Raw genomic sequence first — 24,656 nt, 5'->3', positions numbered from 1 at the left:
CAGATCTTTAACCTACTAAGCCACAGCGCTGGCCTCTTAATTATTTTTTATTTGTTTGAAAGAAAGGGGGAAGAGAGAAAGAGACAGAGAGAGTATACATGCTTACATCCACTGATTTACTCCTCAAATACCCACAATGACCAGGGCTGGAACCAGAAGCCAGGAACACAATCAAGGTCTCCCATGTGGGTGGCAGGAACTTAATTGCTTCAACCATCACCACAGCCCCACAGTGTGTGTACTACTGGGAAGCTAGAGTCAGGAGCCAGATCTGGGAATTAAAACCAGGTACTCTGGTGTGGGACATGAGTGTCGTTTACTCAAGAGATAATAAACCTAAAACACTAAGCACAATACCTGGCACATGATAAACTCCCAATAAAATTATGTATAGGTAAAAACAAGACACATAAGTATAAAATTACAACTGTACGTGGTGGGGAAGGGAGGAATATGTCATGTTGATAATGTTTGTCTCTGGATGGCAGGGCAGTGAGTTTTTAAAATTCATTTGCTCATGAGGCCTGCACTGTAGTGTAGCAAGTTAAGCTATCTCCTGCAGTATTAGCATTCCATCTGGGCACTGGTTCGAGTCCCAGCTGCTCCATTTCTGATCCAGCTCCCTGTGTATGCACCTGGGAAAGCAGTGGAGGATGGTCCAAGTGGGAGACCCAGAAGAAGCTCCAGGCTCCTAACTTCAGCCTGGCCCAGCCCTAGCAGTTACAACCATTTAAGGAGTGGACCAGGGGATGGAAGGACCCCCCCCCCCTTGCTCGCTCTCTCTCTCTCTCTCTCTCTCTAGCTATGCCTTTCAAATAAATCTTTAAAAAAATGAAATTCATTTGCTCTGACTTTCCAGACTGTCTGCAATAAGCCACTGAACACCCGCTCCCTGATGTATTTCTGCACTCTTCTCATTTATCTTCATTCTCCCTCCCCTCTAATTTTGCAAAGTCCTGTTATTTCAGTGCTGTTTGTCTATTGCTGGCACAAACAGGTCCCTCCATTTTCCCAGTGATCATTAACTCAAGCACTCTTTTAAGACAATACCAAGAATAATGATCATGTTTTACATTGTATTTCATTTGACCCCTACTCATAAGTGGCCCATCATTGTAGACAGTTGAGGCTCATTAACTCTTCTAGGTGATCTGCTGCCTCCAGACTCTCCCTACATGCTTGCACTGCCACCAGTACTAATTCTAATACCTCCCTGTTTGTAATATACAACCTATTTGTGAGGCCAGTGTTGTGATGCCATCTTGTGTCCCAGGTGCTCCACTTCCTAACCAGCTCTCTGCTATGGTCTTGGAAAGCAGTGGAAGATGGCCCAAGTGCTTGGGCCCCTGCCACCAACATGGAAGAGCTGGAAGAAGCTCCTGGCTCCTGGCTTTGACCTGGCCCAGCCCTGGCTGATGAGGACATCGGGGGAGTGAAAACCAGTAGATAGAAGATTCTTAATCTCTGTCTCTCCCTCTCTCTTGCTCTCCTGTAACTCTGCTTTTCAAATAAATAAATTAATCTTACAAAAAAAAAAAAAAACACCCTATCTGCTTAGTGTGGAAGACAGTTCAGGTAATCTAAGATTCTGCCTTGCCAGAATTCCAGCTTCTGGCTCATAGTAGGATCTTAGTAAATAGTGAATCAATGAATAAACTAAATAGGCACTTGAATAATCAAAACAATGGCAGGAGAGAAGACATTGTAAATTTACATTCATTTTATTACTGTCAACCTGGTATGTATTAAATAAAACCCTAGTCTTTACCTTTTCATTAAATTCTTACATCTTGGCATCCTAATGTACCCTAGTATCTTTCATTAAAAAGAAGATTTGAATCGTCAAAATCAAGCCTCAGAATTGTATTTTTTATAGATTAATTTTTATTTGAGACCATTAATGATACACTGTGTTCAGCAGATATGATTCTTTGGCTTGTGACAAATTGTGAAAGGGGGCAAAGTTATCTAAAACACTATTCACTTAAGTAAAAGATGCAGTATGGATTTGGGATTGTAAATAATTATCATAGGGTCAGGGAAATGGACAGAATACAGTTTTTCAATAGGAAATACCCAAACTATAAAAATAAGATTTCACATTCTAGTAACCTCCAAAACACTGTTTATTTCATTTTTTAAAAAATTATTTATTTATTCAAAAGGCAGAGTTACAAAGAGGCAGAGGCAGAGAGAGAGAAAGAGAGAATCTTCCATCCGCTCCCCAAATCATCACAATGGCTGGGGCTCCGCCGATCCAAAGCCAGGAGCTGGGAGCTTCTTCCCTGTCTTCCTTGTGGATGCAGGGGCTCAAGGATTTGGGCCACCTTTTGCTGCTTTCCCAGGTGCATGAGCAAGGAGCTAGATAGGAAGTGGAGCAGCCAGGACTTGAACCATATGGGATGCCGGCACTGCAGGTGGTGGCTTTACCTGCTACGCCACAGTGCCAGCCCCTCATTTTTGTATTTAATCATATTGAATCAGTTTGCATTTTTAGTATTGTTATTGTCATTTTACTTTTTAAAAAATACATTATTTATTTCAAAGGCAGAGTTACACAGAGGGAGAGAGGGAGGAAAGGAGAGAGAGAGGGAGGAGGGAGGGAGGGAGACAGAGAGAGAGAGAGAAAGGGAGAGAGAGAAAGAGAGAGAGAGAGAGAGAGAGATTCCATCCATTGGTTCATTTCTCAAATGGCCACAAGGCCAGGGCTGGGCCAGGCCAATGCCAGGACCTTTATCTGGGTCTGCCACCTGGTTTACAGGGGCTCAAGAACTTGGGCCATCCTCCACTGCTTTCCCCAGGCCATTAGCAGGGAGCTAGATCAGAAGTGGAGCAGCTGGGACTTGAACAGGAGCCCATATGGGATGCTGGCATCACAGGCGGCAGCTTTGCCGACTATGCCACGACACTATATAGGTAAAAACAACTTCACTAAACTCCTGTCTTAACTACTCATTTCTGCATACAGAGTTTCTTCTACTACAAAAGCAGAAGTTGGGCCAAGCATTCAGCACAGCTGTTTAGACCTCTGCTTCAGACACCCACATCCCATATCAGAGTGCCTGGTTTTGAGTCCTGGCTCCACTCCCAATTGCAGCTTCCTGCTAATGCACATCTTGGAAGGTAGCAGGTGATGGCTCAAGTAGCTGAATCCCTGCCGCCCTAGGAGATGTGGATTGAGTGCCAAGCTTCCAGCTTTGGCCTGGCCCAGCCCCAGCCGTTGAGAACAATTGAGGAATGAGCCAGCAGCTGGGCTATCTCCCTGTCTCTCTATCAAATGAATAAAATGGCATTTGGGTTTTAACTATTTATTTATAACTTGTCTTTTTTGTCCCACTTGTTTTATGGCTCTTCTTTCTTGCTTTCTATCAAATGAAGTAATTTTTATTTTTGCATTTTCTCCTTCTGCTAGATTGTTCACTGCATTTTATTTTACATCTCTTTAGTGATTGTTTTAGAGCCATGGTCAGCAAACGAGGGTCCATGTGCCAAGTCCTATTGGCTGCTTCTCTTTGTAAATAAAAGTTCTGCTGGACTCATAGAATGGCGGATGTCCTAAATAGCACTCTGGCCTCAGAATCAGCCCTAAAGGCACTCGGATCTGGCTGAAAAGCCCATGAGAGTATTTCAGGCATGGAAAGCCAAGACACTCTGGCAAAAAGATCTCTGTGAGTGAGATCCCAGTGGAAAGAACAGGTCTTCAAAGAGGGAGGTGCCTTTCTCTGAAGGGAGGAGAGAACCTCCACTTTGACTATGACCGTGTCTAAACAAGATAAGAGTCGGAGAACTCAAGGGGCTTCCATAGCCTTGGAAACTCATAACTGGTGCATAGGGAGATTACTGATGCCATAAACAGGAGTGTCAATTGGTAAAGTCAACAACAGGAGTCACTGTGCACTTACTCCTCATGTAGGATCTCTGTCCTTAACGTGCTGTACACTGAGGCTTAATGCTATAACGAGTACTCAAACAGTATATTTCACTTTGTGTTTCTATGGGGGTGCAAACTACTGAAATCTTTACTTAATGTACACTAAACTGATCTTCTGTAAAAAAAAAAAAAAAAAAGAAAGAAAGAAATTATCAATTCCCAACTTGACTCTCACTGGGATTAAACATGACAATAGGTCTGATCTGATTTCATCATCATTTAAAAAAAATCATCTATTATTTTTCACTTTATGTTTCTGTGTGGGAGCAAACTGTTGAAATCCTTACTTAAGGTATACTAAGCTGATCTTCTGTATATTAAGATAATCGAAAATGAATCTTGATGTGAATGGAAGGGGAGAGGGAGTGGGAAAGGGGAGGGTTGTGGGTGGGAGGGACGGTATGGGGGGGAAGCCATTGTAACACATGAGTCGTACTTTGGAAATTTATATTCATTAAATAAAAGATTAAAAAAAAATAAATAAAAAATAAAAGTTCTGCTGGCACAGTCATGCCATGAATTTTTTTATTGTCTAAGAATGCTTTCAGGCTGTGTGGCCAAGTGGCCTGCAAAACCTAAAATATTTGCCATTTGGCCCTCTACAGAAGCTTACCTACTCTTCCAGAGATTACAGCGTGCACCAGTAACTTATCAATGTCTCGTAGATGCTGGTACTGAACAAGCCAAGGGCCTGAGAACAGCTGGACTTCATTCATATGCCCTCATGACTGATGTGCAATCTCTGTTTTTGCATACCACAAAATAATTTTAGTATTCTTTTGTATGATCAGTATTTTTTAAAGATTTATTTATTTATTTGAGAGGCAGAGTTACAGACAGAGAGAGGGAGAGACAGAGAGAGAAATCTTCCATCCACTGGTTCTCTCCCCAATTGGCCACAATGGTCAGAGCTGGGCCGATCCAATGCCAGGAGCTAGGAGCTTCTTCCAGGTCTCTCACGTAGGTTTAGGGGCCCAAACACTTTGGTCACTTTCTACTGCTTTCCCAGGTGCATAAGCAGGGAGCTGGATCAGAAGTGAAACAGCTGAGACTCAAATTGGTGCCCATATGGGAAGCCAGCATCACAGGTAGAGGCTTAACCTACTGCACCACAGCACCGGCCCCTATCGTCGATATTTGTCTAGATTTAACTACATGCTTAACGTTTTCATTGCATCTTCATTCATTCTTCTGGGCCAACTTTCTAGCCTGGATCAATTTCCCTTCTGTCTAAACAATATCTTTGATAATTCCATTAATAAAGAATTGCTAATGAGAAATTCTCTGGTTTTGTTTGTTTCAAAATGTCTGTATTTATTCTTAGTTTTTGAAAGATATTTTTGCTGTATATAGAAATATTTATTGACAGTAATTTTATGCCAGCACGTGAAGGAAATCTTTCATGCTTTCTGCTTTTATTATTATTATTAACTTGGCTATCAATCGTACTGCTGCTCCTCTGGAAATAATCTCATTTATTTTTTGTTGGGTGTTTTAAAGGTTTGTTTTTTTTTTTTTTAATCTACTTAGGTTTTCTGGAATTTTGCTGCAACATACTTAGATCTGAGTTTTCTGCTTATTTTTCTTGGTTTTTATTTGCTTATTTTTTAAAGATTTATTTATTTGTTTGAAAGGTAGAGTTACAGAGAGAAAAGGAGAAACAGAGAGAAAGATCTTCTATCTGCTGGTTCACTCCCTAAATGGCCACAACGTCTAGGCCTGGGCCAAGGTAAAGCCAGGAGTCAGGAGTTTCTCCTTCTGGGTTTCCCATGTCGGTGCATCTTCTGCTGCTTTGCCAGGCCATTAGCAGGGAGCTGAATCAGGAGTGGACAGCAGCTTAACCCTTAACACTGTGCCACAGTGCCAGCCCCTTATATCGCTTCTTGAATCTGGGACGTGAGGTATCTTTTGTCAGTTTGGGAGATTCTTAGCTGTTATGTTTCCAAATATTGCTGCTGCTTCATTTTCTCTCTTCTAGAACTTAGCAACTGTGTCATGTATGTCTGTTTCACTCTTTTCCAAACCTTTTCTACCCTTTTCTCTCCCTTGTCTCATTCTGGATATTTTCTTCTGGTCTGTATTTAGTTCACTAGTTCTCTTCCATCTGTGTCTAGTTGGTTGTTGAACACATTTAATTGCCTTAATATAATGAGGATTTGTAATAATTATAAATGGAATTTAGTCCTGTGAGGGCTGGTTCACATCAGTGATGGTATAGCCCTTTCGGGGTTAAGCAGAGCCTGGAATGGGGACAGGAGTAAATCTCTCTCCAGTCCCTGCTGGGTGGGCCTTGTGTACCAGTCTTTGTCCCTTATCCTCATAGTCTATTGAAAGCTCTGCCCAGAAATTATCTCCATGCTACATGATAGTGAAGTCCAATAATCTTCTTCCCTTTTGTAATGATCTAGCCCCTATGAAAAAGTCCATATTATAATAAATGTTTAATGACTAAAAGAAAGAATTCATTTTGCCTCTTCCCTGGAAGCAGGATGGGGAAGCCATTTTTAGCGCAATAGTAGAAATTCCCAGTTGGAGCAATGAAATGGGTCTGCTTCATAAACAGTAAGTGCCCATCACAAGAAATGCTCAAGCAGAACATTCCAGTTTAAATGTTCAAGTTCTCAAATCATTTTTCAAGAGGGTGAAAAGATGAGAAAGATTTGGTGTTAATTAGGGTTAGATGGTCTACAAGTTCTTTCCGTCTTTTAGTTTCTGTGTTTCTCATTTTTATTGCAACTGTGATCTTCTGTCTTCTTTACACATTGCTTCCTGGTTTCTCACAGTGTAGCTGACCTGAATTGTAGAGTGTGGGCCCTGACATGCCTTCCTGTAGAACAGAGCAGCCAAAAGCACTGGCAGTTAAGAACAGAGAATATTAAAATGAGCTCACTTTGCAGTCTGATAGTGAATCCATCTTTGCTTATACAAAAGCAGTCACAATTATTCAATATAGTCATTCAAAAAGGGCTTTAAAATGGGTAGCAGAAGGTTGGGTTGTTAATGCAATGACAGAAACAGGAAAAGACTGACTTAGTTAATTGAATGGGACAAATAACATCATCTATTTGGAAGTTTACCACCATGTAGACAAAAGTGATTTTTTCAGTTTTTGTTCTCACTTATTTATTTACTCAGTCAGTCAGCACATATTTTTATGAGAGCGTAGGCTAAGAACAGGTGTGCCATCAGTGTTAGGACAGCCATATTGTTTGGTGATTCTTCTCAAGTTTTTACAAGCGTTTACATGAAAACGTTCTATGGGCTTTACAGAATGGTGCTGCATTTTTTAAAGCTTAATAAAAAGCAAACAATATAAATTTTTTTTCTCAAAAATGTAGCAATGTTGGAGAACAAGAGGCCGTGTTGAGTGGATGTAGGTGGGGTTCCTGGGAATTGGACAAGCATGCATGCAGTTATGGTGGCTGTACAGTCAGCTGGTCATCGCTAGTGGTTGTGGCGGTCTTCCAAGTTTTACATTTTAAGGTTTTTATTCCCATAGATATGTTATCTAATTGATACCAAAAGAAAACAGCAAATTAATCACAGTAACAAAGTGAAACGACTTTACAAATTCACTTCAAAAATCATTGTTATCAGACCTGAAGTTGTATTCATTGATCAAAATATTATGAATGCCACTCAGTTTTTATGTAAATCTAAAACAATGTTCATTAATTAAAAAACAAGTAAACAAAATGTGATTTTATTCAAAGTATTTCAGAAGCCAATAGTCTAAGATAAAATACAGTGATGATCGGCCGGCACTGCGGCTCTCTAGGCTAATCCTCTGCCTGGAGTGCTGGCACACCGGGTTCTAGGCCCGGTCGGGGCGCCGGATTCTGTCCCAGTTGCTCCTCTTCCTGTCCAGCTCTCTGCTGTGGCCCGGGAAGGCAGGGGAGGATGGCCCAAGTGCTTGGGCCCCGCACCCCATGGGAGACCAGGAGGAAGCACCTGGCTCCTGGCTTTGAATTGGTGCAGCGTGCCGGCTGTAGTGGCCATTTGGGGAGTGAAGGAAGGAAGACCTTTCTCTCTGTCTCTCTCTCTCACTGTCTAACTCTGCCTGTCAAAAAAACACACAATAATACAGCGATGATTACAAATATAAGATTTCTCATAAAGGGGCCAGGGTTTTGGTGCAGCAGGCTAAGCCACTGCCAGTGATGCTGCCATCCCATATGAATACAGGTTCAAACCCAGCCGCTACGTCCAATCCATCTCCCTGCTAATGTTCCTGGAAAAGCAGTGGAAGATGGCTGAAGTGGTAGGGACCCTGTATTCACCTTGGGGACCTGGATGGAGTTCTAGGCTCCTGGCTTCAGCCTGGCTCAGCCTGACTACTACAGCCATATGGGGGAGTGAACCAGTGGATGGAAGATTTCGCTCTGTCTCTCTCTCTTTCTCTGTACTTCTGACTTTCCAATAAATAAATAAGTCTCGTTAAAAAAAAAAAAAAGATTACCCATGACCTCATTGTGTTATTTAGAGAGAACATTGAAGTCTGAATCAAAGCACAAACTGTGTTAACATAAACCAGTTAATTTATGCACAAAATGCAAGTTTTTCCTGCATTCAATACTGAACTAATGCTTTAGTTCCATTTTTATGTATATTTAAATACACAATATTATCAAACCAAACCCAATATAATGGCATCTTAATTTATTTATCAAAAACTATTTTTATTTATATAATTTACTTTTAATACATTTTTAAAATATGTCCTTTTTATATCAGGTAAGGCTGAATATTAGATAGGAGTTTTATAATATTCAATAAAAGAAGTATTAATTCAGGCAATCTCTTATAAGTAACTTTCTAAATTTTTAAGTTTCTCAGAAGTAATTTACATTTTTTTAAAATACTGAGTTGGGGGTTCCCCTTATTTTACACTTGAGAAAAATGAAGCTCAGAAGGATTGAACAGTTTATCCAAGGAGAAACTACTGAGAGGACATTTTCTAGACTCAAACTCAGAATGATCTGATTGTAAATTCATACTTTTAATTGTATTCCCCTAGCGTGCTCCTGTGCTTACACAGTGGCGGTGAGAATAGGAGGAAGGGAAGTCTAAAAGATGTTTCAAAGAAAAAATCAATAGGCAACAGTGACAAAAATTAATTAATTAAAAATGGACAACAGTGAGTTGAATAGATCAAAGTTTCATGAATCGGGGTTAGAGATGATACTAAGGTTTCTGGTGGGTGATTTAGGAAAGGAATATTGCTGCTATAACAATGACTAAGGAAATGCATAAGGTAGGAATTTCCCTTTGATGGATTAATTTTTGATCTTACAGAGTCACAGGTCACATTTTTTTCCTAACTTTTATTTAATGAATATAAATTTCCAAAGTACAGAATATGGATTACAATGGCTTCCCCCCCATAACGTCCCTCCAACCCGCAACCCTCCCCTTTCCCACTCCCTCTCCCCTTCCATTCACATCAAGATTCATTTTCGATTCTCTTTATATACAGAAGATCAGTTTAGCATACATTAAGTAAAGATTTCAACAGTTTGCTCCCACACAGAAACATAAAGTGAAAAATACTGTTGGAGTACTAGTTATAGCATTAAATCTCAATGTACAGCACACTAAGGACAAAGATCCTACATGAGGAGTAAGTGCACAGTGACTCCTGTTGTTGACTTAACAAATTGACACTCTTGTTTATGGCATCAGTAATCACCCTAGGCTCTTGTCATGAGCTGCCAAGGCTATGGAAGCCCCCTGAGTTCACAGACTCTGATCATATTTAGACAAGGCCATGGTCAAAGTGGAAGTTCTCTCCTCCCTTCAGAGAAAGGTACCTCCTTCTTTGATGGCCCGTTCTTTCCACTGGGATCTCACTTGGCGAGATCTTTCATTAAGATCATTTTTTTTCTGCCAGAGTGTCTTGGCTTTCCATGCCTGAAGTACTCTCATGGGCATTTCAGCCAGATCCGCATGCCTTAAGGGCTGATTCTGAGGCCAGAGTGCTGTTAGGACATTTGCCATTCTATGGGTCTGCTGTGTATCTCGCTTCCCATGTTGGATCATTCTCTCCCTTTTTTATTCTATCAGCTAGTATTTGCAGACACTATTCTTGTTTATGTGATCCCTTTGGTTCTTAGTCCTATCATTACGATCAATTGTGAACAGAAATTGATCACTGGGACTAGTGAGATGGCATTAGTACATGACACCTCAATGGGATTGAATTCGAATCCCCTAGTATGTTTCTAGCTCCACCGATTGAGGCAAGTCAGCTTGAGCATGTCCCGAATTGCACATCTCTTCCCTCTCTTATTCCCACTCTTATATTTAACAGCGATCACTTTTCAGTAAGTTTCAGCACTTAAGAAGAATTGTGTATCGATTACAGTATTCAACCAAAAGTATTAAATAGAACAAAAAAAATACTAAGAGGGATAACATATCAAGTTGCTCATCAACAGTCAGGGTGAGGGTTGATCAAGTCACCGTTTCTCATAGTGTTCATTTCACTTTAACAGGTTTCCTTTTTGGTGCTCAGTTAGTTGTCACCTATCAAGGAGAACAAGTGGTATTTGTCCCTTTGGGATTGGCTTATTTTAGTCAACATAATGTTTTCCAAATTCCTAACCAGGATCACTTTTCAGTTAAAATTTAAACACCTAAGAACAACTCTGTGTTAATTACAGAGTTCAACCAATGGTACTAGAACAAAAAAAAATACTAAAATGGATAAAGTATTACATTGTACATCAACTGTCAGGACAAGAGCTGATCAAGTCACTGTTTCTCACAGTGTCCATTTCACTTCAACAAGTTTCCCCTTTGGTGCTCAGTTAGTTGTCACCGATCACGGAGAACATATGATATTTGTCCCTTTGGGACTGGCTTAATTCACTCAGCATGATGTTTTCCAAATTCCTCCATCTTGTTGCAAATGACTGGGTTTCATGGTTTTTGACTGCTGTATAGTATTCAATAGAGTACATGTCCCATAATTTCTTTATCCAGTCTACTGTAATGGGCATTTGGGTTGGTTCCAGGTCTTAGCTATTGTGAATTGAGCTGCAATGAACATTACTGTGCAGACTGCTTTTTTGTTTGCCAATTTAAATTCCTTTGGGTAAATTCCAAGGAGTGGGATGGCTGGGTTGAATGGTAGGGTTATATTCAGGTTTCTGAGGACTCTCCAGACTGACTTCCATAGTGGCTTAACCAGTTTGCATTCCCACCAACAGTGGATTAGTGTCCCTTTTTCCCCACATCCTCTCCAGCATCTATTGTTGGTAGATTTCTGAATGTGAGCCATTCTTCTGGGGTGAGGTGGAACCTCATTGTGGTTTTGATTTGCATTTCCCTGATTGCTAGTGATCTTGAACATTTTTTCATGTGCCTGTTGGCCATTTGGATTTCCTCTTTTGAAAAATGACTATTGAGGTCCTTGGCCCATCTCTTAAGTGGGTGTTTGTTTTGATCTTGTGGAGTTTCTTGATTTCTTTGTAGATTCTGGTTATCAACCCTTTATCAGTTGCATAGTTTGCAAATATATTTTCCCATTCTCTCAGTTGTCTCTTCATTTTCCTGACTGTTTATTTTGCATTACAAAAACTTCTCAATTTGATGTAATCCCAAATGTTAATTTTGGCTTTCACTGCCTGTGCTTCTGGGGTGTTTTCCAAGAAGTCATTGCTGGTACCTATATCTTGCAGGGTTTTTCCAATGTTCTCTAATAAATTGATGGTGTCAGGTCGTAGATTTAAGTCTTTAATCCATGTTGAGTAGATTTTTGTGTAAGGTGAAAGGTAGGGGTCTTGCTTCATGATTCTGCATGTGGAAATCCAATTTTCCCAGCACCATTTATTGAATAGACTGTCCTTACTCCAGGGATTGGTTTTGGATCCTTGATCAAATATGAGTTGGCTGTAGATGTTTGGATTGATTTCTGGTGTTTCAATTCTGTTCCATTGGTCTATCCATCTGTTTCTGTACCAGTACCATGCTGTTTTGATTACAACTGCCCTGTAGTATGTCCTGAAATCTGGTATTGTGATGCCTCCAGCTTTGTTTTTGTTGTACAAGATTGCTTTAGCTATTCGAGGTCTCTTGTGCCTCCATATAAATTTCAGCACCATTTTTTCCAGATCTGAGAAGAAGGTCTTCGGTATCTTGATTGGTATTGCATTGAATCTATAAATTGCTTTTGGGAGAATGGACATTTTGATGATATTGATTCTTCCAATCCATGAGCATGGAAGATTTTTCCATTTCTTGGTATCCTCTTCTATTTCTTTCTTTAAGGTTTTGTAATTTTCATCGTAGAGATCTTGAACGTCCTTGGTTAAGTTTATTCCAAGGTATTTGATTGTTTTTGTAGCTATTGTGAATGGGATTGATCTTAGAAGTTCTTCCTCAGCCATGGCATTGTCTGTGTATACAAAGGCTGTTGATTTTTGTGCATTGATTTTATACCCTGCTACTTTGCCAAACTCTTCTATGAGTTCCAATAGTCTCTTAGTAGAGTTCTTTGGGTCCCCTAAATAAAGAATCATATCATCTGCAAAGAGGGATAGTTTGAGTTCTTCCTTCCCAATTTGTATCCCTTTAATTTCTTTTTCTTGCCTAATAGCTCTGGCTAGAACTTCCAGAACTATATGGAATAGCAGTGGTGACAGTGGGCATCCCTGTCTGGTACCAGATCTCAGTGGAAATGCTTCCAACTTTTCCCCATTCAATAGGATGTTGGCTGTGGGTTTTTCATAGATTGCTTTGATTGTATTGAGGAATGTTCCTTCCAAACCCAGTTTGCTTAGAGTTTTCATCATGAAAGGGTGTTGTATTTTATCAAATGCTTTCTCTGCGCCTACTGAGATAATCATATGGTTTTTCTTCTGCAGTCTGTTAATGTGGTGTATCACATTGATTGTTTTGTGCACATTAAACCATCCCTGCATACCAGGGATAAATCCCACTTGGTCTGGGTGGATGATCTTTCTGATGTGTTGTTGCATTCTATTGGCGAGAATTTTATTGAGGATTTTTGCATCTATGTTCATCAGGGATACTGGTCTGTAATTCTCTTTCAATGCTGCATCTTTTTCCGGCTTAGGAATTAAGGTGATGCTGGCTTCATAAAAGAATTTGGGAGGATTCCCTCGTTTTCAATTGTTCTGAATAGTTTGAGAAGAATTGGAGTCAGTTCTTCTTTAAATGTCTGGTAGAATTCAGCAGTGAATCCATCTGGTCCTGGGCTTTTCTTTGTTGGGAGGGCCTTTATTACTGTTTCAATTTCTGTCTCAGTTATGGGTCTGTTTAGGTTTTCTATGTCTTCCTGGTTCAATTTAGGTAGGTTGCATGTGTCCAGGAATCTATCCATTTCTGATAGGTTTCCCTGTTTGCTGGCATACAAGTCCTTGTAGTAATTTCTGATGATTCCTTTATTTCTGTGGTGTCTGTTGTTATGTTTCCTTTTTCATCTCTGATTTTATTGATTTGGGTCTTTTCTCTTCTTTTTTTAGTTAGTTGGGCCAATGGGGTGTCAATTTTGTTTATTTTTTCAAAAAACCAGCTCCTCGTTTGGCTGATTTTTTTGTAATTTTTTTTTTTTTTTGGATTCAATCCTGTTGATTTCTTCTCTGATTTTAATTATTTCTCTTCTCCTACTAGATTTGGGTCTGGTTTGCTGTAGGTTTTCTAGATCCTTGAGGTGAATTGAAAGCTCATCTATTTGGTGCCTTTCCAGTTTCTTGATGTAGGCATCTATTGATATAAACTTTCCTCTTAACACTGCTTTTGCTGCGTCCCAGAAGTTTTGGTATGTTGTGCTGTTATCCTCATTTACTTCCAGAAAATTTTTGATTTCTCTTTTAATTTCTTCTATGACCCATTGTTCATTCAGGAGCATGTTGTTCAATCTCCATGTGTTTGCGTATGCTCTAGGGATTCCTGAGTTGCTAATTTCCAACTTCATTCCTTTATGGTCTGAGAAGCTGCATGGTATGATTCTAATTCTTTTGAATTTGCTGAGACTTGCTTTATGGCCTAGTATGTGGTCAATCCTAGAGAAGGTTCCATGTACTGCTGAGAATAATGTAAAATCTTTAGCTGTAGGATTGAAAGTTCTGTATATATCTGTTAGATCCATTTTGGCTATAGTGTCGTTTAAATCTACTGTATCCTTGTTGATCTTCTGTCCTATTGATCTGTCTATTTCTGAGAGTGGAGTGTTGAAGTCCCCCAGTACTATTGTATTGGGGTCTAAGTCTCCCTTTAAGTCCGTTAACAAATCTTTTAGATAAACTGGTGCCCTGTAGTTAGGTGCATATACATTGATAATTGTTATATCTTCTTGCTGTATTGATCCCTTAATCATTATATAGTGCCCCTCTTTGTCTCTCTTAACAGTTTTTGTGGTAAAGTTTATGTTGTCCGATATTAAGATGGCTACGCCCGCTCTTTTTTCATTTCTGTTGGCATGGTATATCTTTTTCCAGCCTTTCACTTTCAGTCTGTATGGATCTTTGTTGGAAAGATGTGTTTCTTGTAAGCAGCAAATAGATGGGTTTTGTTCCTTAACCCAATCAGCCAATCTGTGTCTTTTAACTGGACAGTTCAGGCCGTTAACGTTCAATGTGACTAATGATAAGTGGTAACTTTGCCCTGCCATTTGCCAAAGATAAGTTCTAATATATGCTTTGAATTCCCTGTGATCTTTTGCTGTGAGGTTTCCTTCCTTTACCTTCTTTCATATTGATGACTGTGTTTCTGTGTTTCTGTGTGTAACACATCTTTAAGCATCTGTTGCAGGGCTGGACGAGTGGCAACAAATTCTTTCAATTTCTGTTTGCTATGAAAAGTCTTTATTTCACCTTCATTCACACATGATAGCTTTGCAGGATATAATATTCTGGGCTGGCAGTTGTTCTCTCTTAGTACCTGGGCTATATCTCGCCATTCCCTCCTAGCTTGTAGAGTTTCTGATGAGAAGTCAGCTGTGAGTCTGATTGGAGATCCTCTGAGAGTAATCTGACATTTCTCTCTTGCACATTTTAGGATCTTTTCTTTATGTTTCACTGTGGAGAGTTTAATTACAACGTGTTGTGGTGAGGATCTCTTTTGGTCGTGTTTATTAGGGGTTCTGTGAGCTTCCTGTACTAGGATTTCTCTGTCCTTCTCCAAACTTGGGAAATTTTCTGCTAATATCTCACTAAAAAGGCCTTCTAATCCTTTCTCCCTCTCCATGCCTTCAGGAACTCCTAGAACCTGAATGTTGGGTTTTTTAATAGTTTCCTGAAGATTCCTGACAATATGTTTTAGATTTCTAATTTCCTCTTCTTTTCTTTGGTCTGACTGTATCCTTTCCTGTTCTCTGTCTTCTAAGTCCGATATTCTCTCTTCTGCTTCACCCATTCTGTTTGTAAGGCTCTCTATTGTGTTTTTCATTTGATCTATTGAATTCTTCACTTCATTATGATTTCTCATCACTATCACAGTTTCCTGTTGTACTAGTTGTTTTGTTTCATTTTGATTCCTCCTTAATATTTCATTTTCACGAGAGAGATTTTCTATCTTGTCCATTAATGATTTCTGTAGTTCAAGAATTTGTTTTTGAGAACTTCTTAATGTTCTTATCAATTTTTTGAGATTTGATTCTTGCATTTCTTCTATCTCATCATCTTCATAATCTTGAATTGGGGTGTCTTTTTCATTTGGGGTGGTCATGGTGACTTCCTTGTTTTTATTACCTCGGTTTTTGCGTTTGTTATTTGGCATATTGGAGATATTTGGTTTCTTCACTGTGGTGCTTTTTCTTGTTATACTATGACTCTAGATTAAGTGGACTGTCTGTTTTTGATGGAGCCTTAGAGGCTTGAGATAGGTGTGGCCTGAGAGCTCTGTTTGGTGTGCCAAAGGTGACACTCCCAGGTTAGGCATGGTAGATCTCTCTCTCTCTCTTTATTTCTTTTTTTGATTCAAAAGGAAAGTAATTCCGCACAGCTGAACGAAGTTGGAGGTAGTTAGCAGGCAAATGATATACCCATAGGAGCCAGAGATCAGAAGCTCTTTCCCAAGGACCACACAGGGAATCTGTTCTGCCCTCAGAGTGGGCTCAAATTCTCCTTCAGTCTCCCACTGGGTTGCCAAAGTTACGGAATTGTAGTGTCTCTGGAGAGTACTCACGTGAATTCCGTGAGTTCTCTCCCCCACCATCTCTTTTTTCACAGTCTCAGTTTAGTAGCACGCCAAATTTACTAGGTCCTAATCTCCTGTTAATTCGCCCTGCCCAGAGTCAGGTTTTTCTGCTAGGCTCAGGGCCGGTGCAGACCTGAGGTCACTCTGCTTATGATGTATGTCCAAGATGGCGCCTGCTCTTTGTCTTGCTCGCCCTTGAGAGGTGAGCGGAGAGAGAGAAACCCGTGTCCGTACCAGTCACTTTTTTTTCTCTCTCTCTCTCTCTCTTCTAGTTAGCCTGGTGAACTTTTCCCCCCCGGGGGTCATTCCTTCTAGTCTCCTCTCTCCGCTTGCCTGCCGGTGTCTCGGGCTATTGAGGTTCGGCTCACCTCACATTCCAGCGCTGGTGTGTTGAGTCTGCCGCTGGTGTCCCGAACTGTGGGCTCCCACACTCTCCACGCAGGTCCACTGTGAATCACGCATTCCGGAAGAGTTTCTTCTGCTGTTTCTTCCCCTACTCTTCCTTGAACCTGCAGTATCTCCACTTTTATTAAACTGTCTCTCCCCAGACTATCAATGTGCTCCCTTCCTATTCTGCCGTCTTCAAGAGTAACCAGGTTACATTAAAACATATCAACAGAGCTGTTACATAGACATTTGACAATACAGGTAAGAGGTGGCCATCCTAATATCAGACAAAATAGACTTTAACATAAAAACCATTAAAAGAGACAGAGAAGGGCACTATATAATGATTAAAGGATCTATCCAACAGGAAGACATTACTATTATAAATGTATACGCACCTAATTACAGGGCGCCTGGCTACTTGAAAGAATTACTAAAGGATTTAAAGGGAGATATAGATTCAAATACAATAGTAACAGGGGACTTCAACACCCTACTCTGACCAATGGACAGATCAACCAGACAGAAATTCAACAAGGAAACAACAGAGCTAGTTGATGCTGTTGACCAAATAGACAGATATCTTCAGAACTTTCCACTTCACAGCCACAGAGTTCACGAATTTCTCCCTAGTACATGGAACGTTCTCTAAGATTGACCATATGCTAGGCCATAAAGGGAGCCTCAACAAATTCAAAAAAATTGAAACTATACCATGCAGCTTCTCAGACCATAGCGTAGTGAAACTCGAAATCAACAACCCAAGAATCTCTATACCATATAAAAATATATGGAGAATGGACAACATGATCCTGAATGAACAGTGGGTCATTGAAGAAATTAAAAGAGAAATCAAAAGATTTCTAGAAACAAGTGAAAATGATAACACAACCTATCAAAACCTGTGGGACACAGCAAAAGCAGTGCTAAGAGGAAAGTTTATAGCAATTGGTGCCTACATCAAGAAGCTGGAAAGGAACCAAACAAATGAACTCTCCATGCACCTCAAGGATGTAGAAAAACAGCAGCAAATCAAGCCCGAACCCAGCAGGAGGAAAGAAATACTAAAGAGAAGAGAAGAAATCAACAGAATTGAAACAAAAAAAATACAAAAGATCAACAAAACCAGGAGCTGGTTGTTTGAAAAAATAAACAAAATTGACACACCATTGGCCCAACTAACCAAAAAAAGGAGAGAGAAGTCCCAAATCTGTAAAACCAAAGATAGTAATGGAAATGTAACAACAGGCACAACAGAAATAAAAAGAATCATCAGAAACCACTACAAAGAGATGTATGCTAACATCTTGGAGAACCTGGGAGAAATGGATAGATTCCTGGACACATACAACCTTCCTACACTGAGCCCTGAAGATATAGAAAATCTAAACAGACCCATAACCATGGAAGAAATTGAATCAGTAATAAACGTACTAGCGAAAAAGAAGAGCCCAGGACCAGATGGTTTCACCACTGAATTCTACCAGACATTTAAAGAACTAACCCCAGTTCTTCTCAAATTATTCAAAACCATTGAAAGGGAAGTAATCCTCCCAAATTCTTTCTATGAAGCCAATATCACCTTAATTCTTAAGCCAGGAAATGACACAACAGAGAAAGAAAACTACAGACCTATCTCCCTGATGAACATAGATGCAAAAATACTCAACAAAATTCTGGCAAACCGAATCCAACTGCACATCGCAAAGATCATTCACCCGGACCAAGTGGGATCTATCCCTGGTGTGCAGGGATGGTTCAATATTCGAAATTCAATCAATGTAATACATCACATTAACAAATTGAGAAACAAAAATCATATGATTATCTCAATAGATGCAGAGAAAGCATTTGACAAAATACAACACCCTTTCATGATGAAAACCCTAAGCAAATTGGGGTTAGAAGGAACATTCCTCAACACAATTAAGGCAGTTTATGATAAACCAATGGCCAGCATCCTATTGAATGGGAAAAAGTTGGAGGCATTTCCATTGAAAACTGGCACCAGACAGGGATGCCCACTCTCACCATTGCTATTCAATATAGTCCTAGAAGTGTTAGCCAGGGCCATCAGGCAAGAAAAAGAAATTAAAGGGATACAGGCCGGCGCCGTGGCTCAACAGGCTAATCCTCCGCCTTGCGGCGCTGGCACACCGGGTTCTAGTCCCGGTCGGGGCGTTGGATTCTGTCCCGGTTGCCCCTCTTCCAGGCCAACTCTCTGCTATGGCCCGGGAGTGCAGTGGAGGATGGCCCAAGTGCTTGGGCCCTGCACCCCATGGGAGACCAGGATAAGTACCTGGCTCCTGCCTTCGGATCAGTGCAATGTGCCGGCCGTGGTGGCCATTGGAGGGTGAACCAATGGTAAAGGAAGACCTTTCTCTCTGTCTCTCTCTCTCACTGTCCACTCTGCCTGTCAAAAAAAAAAAAAGTTAAAAAAAAGAAATTAAAGGGATACAAATGGGAAAGGAGGAAGTTAAACTATCCCTATTTGCAGATGACATGATACTATATATAGGCGACCCAATAAATTCCTAAAAGAGACTATTGGAACTCATAGAAGAGTTTGGTAAAGTTGCAGGATACAAAGTCAACGCTCAGAAATCAACAGTCTTTGTATACACAGATAATGCCATGGCCAAGGAAGAACTTCTAAGATTAATCCCATTCACAATAGCCACAAAAACAATAAAGTGCCTTGGAGTAAATTTAACCAAGGATGTCAAAGACCTCTATGATGAAAATTACAAGACACTAAAGATAGAAATAGAAGACGACGAAAAAAAAAATGGAAAAACCTGCCATGCTCATGGATTGGAAGAATCAGTATCATCAAAATGTCCATTCTCCCAAAAGCAATTTACAAGTTTAATGCAATAGCAATCAAAATACCAAAGTCATTCTTCAAAGACCTAGAAAAAATGATGCTGAAATTCATATGGAGAAACAGGAGACCCAGAATAGCTAAAGCAATCTTTTATAATAAAAACAAAGGTGGAGGCATCACAATTCCAGACTTCAAGACATACTACAGGGCAGTTATAATCAAAACAGCCTGGTACTGGTACAAAAACAGATGGATAGACCAATGGAACAGAATAGAAACACCGGAGATCAATCCAAACATCTATAACCAACTCATATTCGACAAAGGAATAAAACCAACCCCTGGAACAAGTACAGCCTCTTCAACAAATGGTGCTGGGAAAACTGGATGTCCACATGTCGAAGTATGAAGCAAGACCCCTACCTTACACCTTATACAAAAATCCACTCAACATGGATCAAAGAACTAGAGATGCGCCACAACACCATGAAAATAATTGAGAGCATAGGGGAAACCCTCCAAGATATTGGAACAGGTGAAAAATTCCTGGAGAAGACCCCAGAGGCATGGGTAACCAAAGATAAAATAAACAAATGGGATTACCTCAAATTGAAAAGTTTCTTTATAAAAGGAAAGAGTCAGGAAAGTGAAGAGGCAACCAACAGAATGGGAGGCATTATTCACAAACTATGCAACAGGTAAAGGATTAACAACTAGAATCTATAAAATGATCAAGAAACACCACAGAATCAAAACAACCCAATAAAAAGATGGACCAAGGACCTTAACAGACATTTTTCAAAAGAGGAAATCCAAATGGCCAACAAACACATGAAAAAATGCTTAGGATCCCTAGCCATCAGGGAAATGCAGATAAAAACCAGAGTGAGGTTTCACCTCACTCTGGTTAGATTGGCTTACATACAGAAATCAACCAACAACAGATGCTGGCGAGGATGTGGGGAAAAAGGGACACTAACCCAGTGTTGGTGGGAATGCAAACTGGTAAAGCCACTATGGAAGACAGTTTGGAGAGTCCTCAGAAACCTGAATGTAGCACTACCACAGGACCCAGCCATCCCACTCCTTGGAATTTACCCAAATGGAATTAAAGGGGAGGAAAAAAGAGCCATTTGCATCTCAATATTTGTTGCAGCTTAATTCACAATAGCTAAGACATGGAATCAACCTAAATGCGCATCAACAGATGACTGGACAAAGAAATTATGGGCTTTTCAGCCGGATCCGAATGCCTTTAGGGCTGATTCTGAGGCCAGAGTGCTGTTTAGGACATCTGCCATTCTATGAGTCTGCTGTGTATCTCGCTTCCCATGTTGGATCGCTCTCCCCTTTATTTATTCTATCGGTTAGTATTAGCAGGCACTAGACTTGTTTATGTGATCCCTTTGACTCTTAGTCCTTTCATTATGATCAATTGTGAACTGAAATTGATCACGTGGACTAGTGAGATGGCATTGGTACATGCCACCTTGATGGGATTGAATTGGAATCCCCTGGTATGTTTCTAACTCTACCATTTGGGGCAAGTCAGCTTGAGCATGTCCCAAATTGTACATCTCTTCCCTCTCTTATTCCCACTCTTATGTTTAACAGGGATCACATTTCAGTTTAATTTTAACACTTAAGAATAACTGTGTGTTAATTACAGAATTAAACCAGTCATATTAAGTAGAACAGACAAAAAAAAAACTAAGAGGGATAATGTATTAAGTTGTTCATTAACAGTCAGGGCTATGCTGATCAAGTCACCGTTTCTCATAGTGTCCATTTCACTTCAACAGGTTTCCTTTTTGGTGTTCAGTCAGTTGTAACCGATCAGGGAGAACATATGATATTTGTCCCTTTGGGACTGGCTTATTTCATTCAGCATGATGTGTTCCAGATTCCTCCATTTTGTTGCAAAAGACTGGATTTCGTTGTTTTTTTACTGCAGTATAGTATTCTAAAGAGTACATATCCCATAATTTCTTTATCCAGTCTACCGTTGATGGGCATTTAGGTTGGTTCCAGGTCTTGGCTATTGTGAATTGTGCTGCAATAAACATTAGGGTGCAGACCGCTTTTTTGTTTGCCAATTTAAATTCCTTTGGGTAAATTCCAAGGAGTGGGATGGCTGAGTCGAACGGTAGGGTTATCTTCAGGTTTCTGAAAGCCAAGACACTCTGGCAAAAAAAAAAAGGGACCTAAATGAAAGATCTCTATGAGTCTGTGAGTGAGATCCCAATGGAAAGAACAGGTCTTCAAAGGAGGTACCTTTCTCTGAAGGGAGGAGAGAACTTCCACTTTGACTATGACCTTGTCTAAATAAGATAAGAGTCGGAGAACTCAAAAGGCTTCCATAGCCTTGGAAACTCATGACTGGAGCATAGGGAGATTACTGATGCCATAAACAGGAGTGTCAATTTGTAAAGTCAACAACAGGAGTCACTGTGCACTTACTCCTCATGTAGGATCTCTGTCCTTAATGTGCTGTACATTGTGATTTAATGCTATAACTAGTACTCAAACAGTATTTTTCACTTTGTGTTTCTATGTGGGTGCAAACTGTTGAAATCTTTACTTAATGTATACTAAACTGATCTTCTGTATATATAGAAAATTGAAAATGAATCGTGATATGAATGGAAGGGGAGAGAGAACGGGAAAGGGGAGGGTTGCGGGTGGGAGGGAAGTCATCGGGGGGGGGGTGGGGGGAAGCCAATGTAGTCCATAAGCTGTACTTTGGAAATCTATATTCATTAAATAAAAGTTAAAAAAAATAAACTCAGCTGTATAGAATTACAAAAAAAAAAAAGAAATTATGGGATATGTATCCTGTAGAATACTATACAGCAGTAAAAAAAAAAAACAATGAAATCCAGTCTTTTGCAACAAAATGGAGGAATCTGGAAAATATCATGCTGAATTAAATAAGCCAGTCCCAAAGGGACAAATATCATCTGTTCTCCCTGATCGATGGCAACTAAACGAGCATCTGAAATGATACTCATTGAAGTGAAATGGACACTATCAGAGACAATGGCAAGATCAGCCCTTGTCTAGACTGTTGAGGAACAACTTACTATTTTATTCCTTTTAGTATTTTGTTGTTGTTGTTGTTGCTCAGTTTGTTCTACTTAATACCACTGGTTGAACTCTGTAATCAATACACAATCATTCTTAGGTGTTTAAAAATTAACAGAAAAGTGATCTCTGTTAAACATAGGAATGGGAATAAGAAAGGGAGGAGATACATAGCTCAAGCACAGGCTCACTTGGACTTACCTCCAATGGTGGAACTAGAAATGTGCCAGGGGATTTCAACTCAATCTTATCAAGGAGACATGTACCAATGTCAGCACACTTGGTAAAGTAATAAGTATAAGTACACAACTGATCAAAAAAGATAGGGTAAGTGTAGAAAAGATTTTACAAACAAGACCAGTATAAGCAAATAAAGAAGGATAGAATTAAAAGGGAGAGAATGATCCTGCGGGGGAAACAGGACACACAGCAGACTCATAGAATAGCAAACGCCCAAAACAGCACTCGGGCCTCAGAATCAACCCTTGGGGCATTTGGATCTGGCTAAAAGGCCCATGAGAGTCTCACAGGCATGGAAAGACTTGACGTGGTGGCAAAAACAATCTAAATGAAAGATCCTGCTGAACAAGACCCCAGCGGAAGGAACAGGCCATCAAGGAGGGAGGCGCCTTTCTCTGAAGGGAGGAAGGAACCTCCACTGTGATACAGCCTTGACTACACAAGTTCAGAGTTGGTGAACTCAAGGGGCTTCCATAGCCTAGACAGCTCATGGCAAGATCCTCGGGTGATTGCTGACACCATAAATAAGAGTGCCAATTGTTAAATCTATAATAGGAGTCACTAGGTACAGGCTCCCCACGTAGGATCTCTGTCCTTAATGTGTTTTACTATGAAACTTAAAAACAACACTACTAGTCAAACAATACCCTATACCTTGTGTGGTTGTGTGAGTACAGCCTGTTGAAATCCTTGCTTAGTATATACTAAGTTGATATGTATATGAAGGTAATTGAAAATGAAACTCGATGAAGGGCGGGATGGGAGAGGGAGTGGGAGAGGGGAGAGCCATGGGAGGGAGGGAGGTTGGGGCGGGGCGGGGGGGAAGCCACAACAATACAAAAGTTGCACTTTGTAAATTCACATTTATTAAATAATAAAAAGAATAAAAAAAAAGAGGTGCAATCGAAAGTCAGAGCTCCATGCGCACTCGGACTTAGCCCTAATGGTAGAGCTAGAAACATGCCGGGGGATTCCAAATCAATCCCATCAAGGTGGCATGTACCAATGCCATCTCACTAGTCAAAGTGATCAGTTTCAGTTCATAATTGATCACAGTGATAGGATTAAGTGTCAAAGGGATTACATAAACAAAACTAATCATAACTGCTAATCATAACTGATAGAATTAAAAAGGAGAGATCTCTTTCTCACTGTCTATAACTCTACCTGTCAAATAAATAAAAACTAAAAAAAAAAAAAAGAGAGAGAGAGAACAATCGAACATGGGAAGCAGGATACACAGAGACTCATAGAAAGCTCATGAGAGTTTCGCAGACATAAAAAGCCAAGACATTGTGGCAAAAAAAAAAACAAACAGAAAAAAAAAAAACAACAACAACAACAACTAAATGAAAGATCTCTGTGAGATCCCAGTGGAAAGAAGGGGCCATCAAAGAAGAAAGAAGGAGGTACCTTTCTCTGAAGGGAGGAGAGAACTTTCATTTTGACTCTGGCCTTGTCTAAATAAGATTGGAGTTTGTGAACTCAGAGGCTTCCATAGCCTTGGCAGCTCATGACAAGAGCCTCAGGTGATTACTGATGTCATAAAAAAGAGTGTCAATTGTTAAATCAACAACAGGAGTCACTGTACACTTGCTCCCCATGTAGGATCTCTGTCCTTAATGTGTTGTGCTATGCGAATTAACGGTAAAACTGTTTCTCAAGCAGTACTTTATACTTTGTGTGCTTGGTTTGCTGAATGTCCCTCTGCTTGTCTGATGCTCTCTACAGATCTGTACTCCGGACTTGGTGGTATTCCTGGCGTGCGCCAATCAGAGGCTCAAAGAGAGGTTAATGAGGCGTGCGGAACAACAGGGGCGTCCTGATGACAATCTGAAAGCCACCCAGAGGAGACTAACGAACTTCAAGCAGAACGCTACTCCACTGGTTAAATATTTCCAGGAGAAGGGGCTCATCATGACAGTAAGTTGGCTCTGTCTTCCTATGCCCTGTACAAGAATAGTCTCCGATTTCTGATAAGCTTGTGTTCTTGCTTAGAAACGCTCTGCGCCTTAAAAAGTGTCT

General features: G+C 40.2%; 1 protein-coding gene across 4 annotated transcripts in view; it reads left to right on the top strand.

Annotated features, from left to right (window-relative positions):
* The window catches only part of AK5 (adenylate kinase 5), a 283,341-nt gene that overhangs the window by 57,696 nt on the left and 200,989 nt on the right, over positions 1-24,656 (top strand). For all 4 annotated transcript variants that reach the window (XM_089300477.1, XM_089300476.1, XM_070078236.2 and 1 more), the window contains exon 6: positions 24,363-24,554. In XM_089300477.1, the coding sequence (XP_089156603.1) occupies positions 24,363-24,554 (192 nt within the window). The remainder of the gene's footprint in view (positions 1-24,362; positions 24,555-24,656) is intronic.

Source organism: Oryctolagus cuniculus, chromosome 7, assembly GCF_051225735.1.
Source record: "Oryctolagus cuniculus isolate XC-2025 breed Fujian yellow rabbit chromosome 7, ASM5122573v1, whole genome shotgun sequence".
Taxonomy (NCBI): Eukaryota; Metazoa; Chordata; class Mammalia; order Lagomorpha; family Leporidae; genus Oryctolagus; species Oryctolagus cuniculus.
This window is presented reverse-complemented; position numbering and strand designations above follow the sequence as displayed.